This window comes from Adiantum capillus-veneris, chromosome 2, assembly GCF_014529385.1.
Source record: "Adiantum capillus-veneris isolate H3 chromosome 2, ASM1452938v2, whole genome shotgun sequence".
In the NCBI taxonomy this organism is placed as follows: Eukaryota; Viridiplantae; Streptophyta; class Polypodiopsida; order Polypodiales; family Pteridaceae; genus Adiantum; species Adiantum capillus-veneris.
Genome location: NC_140932.1, coordinates 127,639,310 through 127,649,100, shown reverse-complemented (window position 1 = coordinate 127,649,100; position 9,791 = coordinate 127,639,310). Strand labels below are relative to the sequence as shown.

Sequence of the window (9,791 nt, the reverse complement as noted above, 5' to 3'; positions counted from 1 at the left end):
GGGTTTGACTTCGCTGCTTTTGCGATCTCTTCCTTCGTGTTTTCTTCTTCTTTCGAGATTGGGAAATTGATGCCGTGTCTCTTTCTTCCAGAATATAATTTTGTTTTTGGAGCATCGATTGTGTGAGTACGTTTACTGGTACCACAGGTGTACTTTGTGATGGCTCCTCAGTAACCTCAATTAAGTTTAATGGCGTGATCTTCGATGCATTTTGATTATTTGGAAATTGGACAATCAAATGATCTATGCCACATCGATAACACATGAGTATCGGTATTATAGACGTGCTCGCTTGATTGGTTTGCATTAGTGTGGCATTCTTTTATAGCCTAATAGGACACTCGGCCACATGATGTGGACCTCCACACTCATAGCATTGAAGAGGTGGTCTCTTAGCAATGTACTTGATATTTTGGCCTCTTGCAGCAAGAGCAGCTACTTGATAGACATGTTTGACTTGTCCTCAATAGTCCTCCATGTAGTATTGTATACTTTCTTCAAGCCCATCAATCCTATAGGCAATATTAGGGTCTATATCTTCCTCATAGTCTTCCAAACAAGCAATAGATGACTCATAACCCACTTGATTCACATGAGTGATTCTCGGATGTGGTGGTTGTGATCCTAGCACTGGAGGTGGTAAGGGTGTTGTTTGAACAACATTTTGGGCCCTAGGACCATGTGTAGTGACGTTTTTTCAAGAGGTGGAGCCGACATCAATGCAGGCACTCGAGGTGTGTTTGTCCATGCTAAGGTTGGTCTATTGGCCATCGTGCGCTTAAATACTATGCAATCCTTAGCTTGATGACCATAACTCCCACAGACGCATTGCAATGCCCATTGAATTTTACTCTAAAAGTAGGCATTCACTGGTACTATGCGGACCATAGCATATTGAGCACCATTGTTGCTCCCTTCTTGGATACATATGATTGTTTTGCGGAGCATGATGACTGTCTCTAAGACTCTCTTGAATGGCCTTGGTGAGATCTGCTAAAGTCATCTCAGATATCTTTGGCTCCTTAGCAATAGGCTTTAGGGTCATTGGTTGATGCCTCGATGTTTGCGAGCTAATAGATTTAGGCTCAATAGACACTCTTTCTCCTTGAATCATTAAATTATCCTCCAATTGGATTGCATTGGTGGTGACTGCTTCCCAAGTGGTGATACCTCTAATGACTAGGCCATTGTAGATACCCTCATGTCGTAATCCCCTAATGAATCTATCAAGCAATTGATTATTATTGAAGCGCTCATTTGGATTACAACGAGAATTCAAATGCTTCAAGCGACTAATAAAGTCTCTCACCGACTCTCCTTCCTCTCGTTGGGCTTTTTGGAGTTGAGAGGCTACACCCCAAAGCACTCCGTTTTGTATGTATTCTTTCAAGAACATTCTCCTAAGAGTAGGGTAAATCATTTTTTCTTCCACCCTTAGGGTTCTATACCAATCCCGAGCCTTCCCACTTAAGGTTAGGCTTAAAGCATTACTGTTATGTAGGTCATTGCGTTCTCCTAGAGAATCACATATTTGTTCAAACACTTCGATATGCTTTCTCACATCCCCGTCTCCACTAAATTTTTGTGTGAGCTTGGCTATTTGTACTACCTTACTTCTAGGTTCTCTATCAGGCGTGTTACGCATATTCTCAGCAATAGATCGACCGATAGCTTGAGCAACCATTGCCAAGTCACCTAAGTGAGCAGGCACCGTGGGTGGAGGTGCTCCAAAGATTACATGTGGAGTAGGTATTGGCATTGGGCTTGGCGCATAGGAAGTCCTTGGGTTCCACGTTTAGTACGGTGTTGTGCCATGTGGTGGCCCAAAGTTCATATGTGTGGCCCTAGGCATAGCAGAGGTCGGATATGACATGCTAATGCTAGCCGGTATGGTCCCATGGAAATAAGAGCTTGGATGTTGCGGTTGTGGAGCATAAGTTGAAACAATGGGAGGGGTAGGGGCTACATGAGTACGAGGATCTACAGGTGTATACGATTGGTACACACTTGTAGGTACTGTTGCATGCATTGAGCTACCATGTAGCGGTGCTTTACTAACAAATGAGGTCCGTGGCGTGTTTCTTGGCATGCCCATTATTGGGGTAGGCATGGAAGCCGTGGTGTCATCAAGGGAAAGTTGAGCTAGACTTGGAAAGGTAAAGCTATCACTTGTGGGCTCAGATTGCACTGAGACCCCTGGCGAAACACATATGGAGGATCCATCGGACTTACTGAGGGAGTCTCCATTTGCGATAAGGTTGGTTGTTTAGCCTTCCCTGTATCCAAGAATCTCATGAGACCCATTGAAGGCATGTGGATCCCCTTGTTCTGTCTCTCTAGCTCAATAACCCTATGGATGACCTCACAAACTCTTTGTTGTTGATCCTCTACACTAGTGGCACCCATTGTGGATTTTAGGACATCTAACCAACCCACGTGATAGGTGTGACATGTGTATAGGTCGGTTAGAGTTTCCAATTGTAGTTCATACTCCCAGTTCTCATTTAGGAACGCTCCATCTAGGATTGAGGTGCTAGGGGTGTCTTTTGAACTAAATGCAATGTGGCTCTCTATGGGTTGACCCTTAGCGGTCGCTAATTCAGGAGCACTCGATTGCTCTCCTAGCAAGGATATTGACATAGGGGCTTTCGCTTTTAACTCTCTTCGTTGCTCTTCCTTGCGTAAGCTCTCGATTTCCTTTTCCCTAGCCGCAATGATATATCGCTCAACCTCTTGCACTTCGGCAAGGCTTCTACTATCAAGTAATATAACCTCGGAGGGGAATAGCTCTGAAGAGTCAGGGGGTGCAGTGAATGGAGTATTCACGTGCACACTCTCTAAGGGCATAGGAGTATTTACTTCCCCACCCCCCTCACTTACATCGTTAGCTCCATGTTCGGAGCGAGTGGCTCTACTACAAGTTTTCTTCAAGCGACTAAGCACGCTCGGCTCGGACTGTGGGCCCATGGAATCCATGTCTTGGCTTGAGCTATTAGGATTGGCATTGGGTAACCCTCCATGACGTCGTAGTCAGAGGAAGAGTCACTAGACGCTATATGCGGGTCCTAAGTGGTACTACCTTGGGTTCCCGCTGAGGGCCTAGAGCCTACGGTAGAGGAATAATGAGTGCCCACGTAAACGGAGACACTCTTAATGTGCTCGTCCTCAAGCACACGACCATAGCATAGGTGCATGTGACCTCGATACTCTAGAGGTGTCAGTGAGTGCCCGTGAAGGCCGCTCACCTAGTTTTTTAGGTGTTTACAACCCATTTTTTGGGTATTTTTGGTCCCTTTTTTTAACTGAGCCACATAATATTATGGCATGCGATAGCTCAAAATGAGCGTCTTGGCTAGAGGGACATGCGGTGCTTTACAGCCTCCGATTCGGTTACGTACAGCCCTCATAATCCTAAAACTAGTCTTTTCCTAGGTGGGGAGAGGGTTAGAATTAGTAAGTCCAAAGGGTAAGTGTGAAGGGGACGGTGGAGGACTTGAGGAACTTGTCCCACATGCCCTCATTCCCTCTTATGGGGGTAGGGTATATATATAATTCCCTCTTATGGGGGTAGGGTATATATAAGAGGGTATTCCCTCTTATGGGGGTAGGGTATATATATAAGAGTGAGTCTAGTATATATCATAAGATTGAAGACTGACGCCTGGGCCTAGGCTTGGGCTTGGGAAAATGATCCCGATCCCGATCCAAAATTTTTGTAGAGCACACTCACGCCTCACGCTTAAATATTTTTGGTTTTTTTTGGGAGATCGCCGCACGTGCAGTTGCAGTGGCCTTTTTGGACCACACACAAACTACACCTTTACCTACTCTCCTAACTAACCTAAATTTATCTCTACAGCTAACTACTCTGCTAACTAAGCTTAACTACTCTGCTAAGTGCTAACTCACAGTGCAGCTTCCTACTCTGCTAACTACTTACTCATTCACTACCTAACACACTAACTACTAACTGTGCAAATAAAAACTGTGTAAAAGCAGACATTGGCAGAAAACAAGCTATTCACTCACTATGTAAAGACTGTGTGCAAACAGACAGTGGCACAAAACACTCATTTACTACTAACACACTAACTACTAACTGTGCAAATTAATAAAAAACTGTGTAAAAGCAGACATTGGCAGAAAACATAGATTACACAGGAAATTAAAACTTGCAAAAAATAACTTCTTCTTCTTCCTCTTCCTTCCTAACACAAACACTCACAGAAGAAGCACAAAGTTCCTCTTGAGCTTAGTGTAGGGCGATTCCCCGGCAACGACGCCAAAAATGTGGGCTTTTGCCGCATGTATCGAAGCAAGGGCCTTGCCTAACACTGTGTGCGAGCCACATATGGATCCAAGCATGCAACTAGCCTAAACTAGTAAGCTCAAATATGACGATGGTGTGTTACTCACCGCTCTACACTTGCTGTCGTGGAGGATTCCTCGCCCCGAAGAAGAAGGAGCTGCTGCTGCGCCGCGCTCAATCGCCTTGCCACCGTCGTGCCGCTGCAATGCTCGATCACACACACTCCCTCCCTCTCTCTCTCTCTCTCTCTCTCTCTCTCTCTCTCTCTCTCTCTCTCTCGCTCTCTCTCAAGCACACGCACACGCACACGCACACACACACACACACACACACACACACACACACACACACACACACACTAGTACACAAAGGAGACAGAGAAGGAGATTGAGCAAGAGCACGCTTCTTGCATCGCAAAAATGAGAGAATGGGGTATTTTAGGTTTAGATTGACTTTTATATGGGCTTGCCCTTTCACATTTGGGCGTCCACACTTAGCCAATCTTACCTAAGCATTATGGGTTCCAGTTTTAGAGTGCGCCTCCCATCGGCGATCACTCTTAACCATTCCTACCTGACCGACAAGCCTGACCAACAAACATGATACACAACTAGCGGGCCCGACAAGCCCGGCCCATGGCTACATAAAAGGTGGTCGCTTGGTGGTAACAATTGTGCTCTCTGTACTTTAATACTAAAAGGACCTTCAGAGCATTACGCTCTGTGTGCTTCATGAGGTGGCATGGGTGTTCTTCAAGATGGAGGGCTGGTGATGAGAAGGGGTTCCTAAATACTAAATTTCAGAGAAAAATTCAAGTGTGTTATCTTGTTCTTGAATACAATGACTGTAGTAGGAAATGGACTAATGGGTAGGGCACGACTTTCGTTCAGGAAATGGACCATGGGGGAGGGCATGGATTCCATTTCTTATGAATTTTGGAGAAACACTATGTTGACTCTCCACCATACTTCCATATGGCACTCACATAAACTGCACTATCTTTTTCTTTGATATTTTAAAAATTTTATTAGTACGAAAAATTTAAATGATGTCTTGCTTTTTCTTTCTCGGCTCCTCAAAGGCAAGATTTTTATTTTACAAACTTGTTCGATTGAAGGCATTACTCTGTAAGGCTAATGCTCTATTTTGATGGAAAGATTGCATGGGTGCTTTACAAAAAAGATGGGATTTCCATTTTAGAAATGTGTTTCACAAAATCTTCTATGTTTATTGTGAGTTATCTTTTTTGTTGAGAAAAAAACTTATCAAGCAATTTACCCATAGTATCCTATTTAACCACACATCAGGGTATTTTGGCAATTTTGCCCCCCCCCCCAAAAAAAAACATATTGTGTAGTGTGTTTGAAATAGAACAATCGCTCTAGACCAAAGAGAGTTGTGCGTTTCGGCGAAAGGGCAGTCACTTTTGTGACTTAAAAAAATACATATTAACATTAAATCTGTATATTTTCTTCTTTTGGAGATCTATGTTTGATGTTTTCTTCTTTTGGAAATCTATGTTTGATATTAAGATTTAGGGAAAATTACCAAAATACCCCTCTAATTTGTGGAAATTCCCAATATACCCCTCAAATTTCAAAAATTCCCAAAATACCCTTGTATCTATTTTCGTTGGATCTTCAAGATTTTCTAATCTTTGTTCTTGTTTGAGAATTGAGCTCGGTTTTTGAGTGCTTAGCATGTGAGTTTTTTCAAATTACCTCCCAAAAAAAAGGCAATTATGTCTAAAAATAATGAAGGAATTCATCTCCAAAGCCTACATAGCCAACTCAAATTTCAGTTTTAGCATCTTGTATGGTAGACAATCACCCTTCTTATGAAAAGCTACAAATTTTTTTGTTTTTCGAGAAATTTACTATCACAACCAGGGGTATTTTGGGAATTTTGGAAAATTTCAAGGGCATTTTGGGAATTTATGACAAATTATGGGGGTACTTTGGGAATTTTTGAAATTTGAGGGGTATTTTGGGAATTTCCACAAATTAGAGGGGTATTTTGGTAATTTTCCCTAAGATTTATGATAGAAATGGTAAAATTATAAAGTACTCTGTTGCCGCAGAGGGCGACCGACGAAAGAAGCGAGACGTTGGTGGGTGGGAGTGGCCTGCGCATTTCCTGGTCAGTACTCAATTCTGTCGCGATGTTTTGGGCTTCAGGTGCTTCCCCTGCTCTCTCTTTTTTTTTCCTGTGTGTTTTTCTTTTCTCACCAAATCCCGCGGAAGGGCTCACGCTGCTGCCCCATCCATTTTGGTATGCAAATTGTCCTTTTTCTTTCCATCTTTCATGGAAGCTACAGCTGCTTAATCTTCTCATCAGCCGCGTTTTTAGTGCAAATTGTTCCAGCATGCTCGATACACTCCTCAGTAATGAAGGGAAAGAAAGAGAGCGACTAGAGACAGGGTCTAGCAGCAATCTTTTTGTGATCATAGTTGGCTAAGATTTTCTTGCATTTACGCACATGATTTGGCACAAGTATGCAATTCCTGACATGAGTTGCTTATCCATGTGCGTGGCACCTTCATGCAGCTAACACATGTAAGTACCCCATGTGTAAAGATGAGAAAGCGAAGTGACGCTTCAAAGACTCCTGTAACACAAAGATCCGCGACACGCAATTCTACAGCAGCAAGAAGAGGAGAAGAGAGGTCTTCTGCAGTGGGTAAGGAACCTAATAAAACGCCACCGACTGTTACAAAAGCAGCTGAGGAGAAGGCTCCCGAACCAATTCGGGAGCTTGCATCTCCCAGGAGATCAAGCTTGAAGAGGGAGACAAGTGTGGTAGTAGATGCTTCACAAATTTTGACAGCAGCTCCTTTGTCAATAGATGCTACCGTCTCAGAATCCTTGCAAAAAAATGCGGAAGCTGTACACACATCCGTAGTTGCAGAAGCAAGCATGGAAGGGACCGTTGAACAAGATGCTCATGTAGAAACACCTAAACGAGAGTCCAGGAAAGCAGTAGAAGTATGCAAAGAACAGCTCGAGGAACGAGCTCCTTCTTTAGGAACTTCTATGGAAGGCACAGATAAACATTTCCCAATATCCCTTTTAGGGACGCAAATACAGGTTTTCACTGCAGACATAAAGTCAGAGGGGACAGGAAAGCAGGTAGTTGAAATGTCAAGTACTGACCCAGTCCAAACAGAAATACCTTCACAAGGGACAGGAAAGGAGGTACTCGAAATGTCAAGTACTTACCCATTCAAAGCAGATCCAGGTACAGAGACTTTACCAAGCGCTCCTTTGCTTGGCGCGTCAGAAGCAGCAGGGCAGACCGATGTCTCAGGAGCAGAGAAGCCAGATGAACAGAAAACTGGAAATGCTGATGATGTACCTGAGACAAAGGAGCTTGATGCATTGGAGGCCAGGGAACGTGATATGACAAAAGCAGGGGATGAGGGGCGGTCTTTGCCAGACATGGGAACGGAGATCCCCCCTCTGGACTTGTCTCAAGCAGCACGGGAAGAATCAAATCAGCAGGGAATCGATTCCAAGAGTAAGATAGAAAAAGGAGAAATCACAGCACATAAACAAGAGGGTGCTTCGAAGACATTGGGTTTAGTTACAAAAGATCCATTGCCAGTAGTAGGAGGAGGAGGGCAGAAGGTTGTGCCACCCAACGAACTACGGGCTTCCCCTTCTCAGGCACAAGGTAGAGCGGATGAAGCAAAGCACACCCAATCCCCAGCAGCAGTTTATCCTCTACAGTCACAGTCTGATCAACATGCACCTCAGTTTATTGAGTCTATGCCGCAAACTCAAATTGCACAAGAACCTCTTGCTTCAGAAGGAACTTTGGAGCCAGTTGCTGCTGCTGAAACAGCTGAACTTACTGGTGATGCTGCCCTCTAATGTCGCAAGTATTTATACATCAGATTCATATAATGGATTTTAAAATGTCATCAATTCTTTTTGCAGAGTCGGCTCAAGGAAGAGCTGCAACCTCTAACATGCTTGCAAACTTTCCCTTGGGCAGAGTTGGTGTGAGCTCATCTTCTTCATCTACTGTGGAAGTGGACAGAGCTATGGACAAAGCCTCCAATTTGATTGAAGCATCCTGTTTCCATATTGAAAATGATTTCTGCAAGAATATGGTTTCCTCAGTCGAAGGGGAGACTGTGTTGATTGTTGAGAGCTTAGGTGTGTTACCGACCACAAAGCTGGAGAATACTCTGTCTGGTATGTTCTAAAAAACAATTGTGTGTGTGTGTGTGTGTGTGTGAGAGAGAGAGAGAGAGAGAGAGAGAGAGATGAAATGAAATGAAATGTTATATTAACGTTTTCAAAAGGCCAAAATGACCTATGAGACCAGAGCCTTACAATGTGGTGGATCTGATACAAAGTCAGAGTAACAAAATGAAATGACAAAAATGATGGAATATAAATACTATGAATATTATGAAATCCTAAACTGGCAGCGTGAACTAAGCAGCTTGTTGGGATAGCTAAACCACAAGTCATAAGAGATCCAACATTGGTCGCTGGCGGATCTCATCAATCTCCTCCATGGTCAGCAGTCTGACCGGGCATCGTGCATGTCGGGCCAAAGTGATCCGGATCCACTGATGTAGCCTCCGTCGATGCTGAGTAGTCCTCCGCAATCGTGGGCGTCTGGATCTCCTCAATTCAGTCGCTTGGTCGATCAACGTGCCTTTGGTGTGAGGCGACAAGATTTGCTGTGGTGGTAGGCTAGTAGCTCCTCTGGGTGTCCAGTGTCTGCTCTAAAGAAGTCTGTGATGTCTCTGAGACTGGCTGGCCTCTCCTCTCAGCAGGCTCTCTCTGTGTCTACACAGCTCGAGCAGAAACAAACCCATGCATCTCTGATCCTCGTATCTCATGACTTTGGAGAGTGGTTTAAAGCCCTCTCTGAACAAGCAGTGGAAGCGGCCTCGTATTTCGTAGTAGACGGGGCAGTGGCATGTGTAGTGTAACTCTGTCTCAGGCTCCATGTCACACAGGGGGCATGTCATGGCCACTGTTGGTACTCGGCCGTATCTCCTAGTCTCGATCCGCAGTTGGTGTGAAGATGTGCGTATCTGGCCAATAGCACACCGTATCCCATGAGACAAGTGGGTGTCCATGTATCTAGGCCTCGTCACAAAACCGTCCGCCGTAAGCTGGAGAAGATGTTCTCTGTAGAAAGCCATCTTCGTGCCCAGCTCCTGTGCTGGCTGTATCCATGTCCTCCTAGTGTCTAGCTGAGTCAAGTCTTGGTGGATGAGCCCGGTGATCTCAGACTGTGTAAGAGTCATGGAGGGTGCGTCCAATGAGTACTGGAAGGGGGGCAATCTGTCTATATTGAACCCATGCGCCTGGAACCAGGATGTCATCTCCCCATACCAACATGCTGTATCTCCCTGCATGGCTAATTGTCGAGAGGACTCAAGTGCAAGGCATGCGTATCTGTCTCTAGGAAGTTCTCGAGATAGATCTGGTGAGCGCCTCAACCACTAGTGGGGGG

The 9,791-nt window shown here is 44.6% G+C and overlaps 1 protein-coding gene across 1 annotated transcript in view; it reads left to right on the top strand.

Annotated features, from left to right (window-relative positions):
* The first annotated feature begins 6,358 nt into the window (after positions 1 to 6,358).
* Positions 6,359 to 9,791, top strand: part of LOC147463590 (uncharacterized) — a 75,155-nt gene continuing 71,722 nt past the window's right edge. The window contains exons 1-3 of the mRNA XM_086489704.1: positions 6,359 to 6,448; positions 6,857 to 8,165; positions 8,249 to 8,509. Of these exons, the coding sequence (XP_086345830.1) occupies positions 6,887 to 8,165; positions 8,249 to 8,509 (1,540 nt within the window). The 5' untranslated portion in view covers positions 6,359 to 6,448; positions 6,857 to 6,886. The remainder of the gene's footprint in view (positions 6,449 to 6,856; positions 8,166 to 8,248; positions 8,510 to 9,791) is intronic.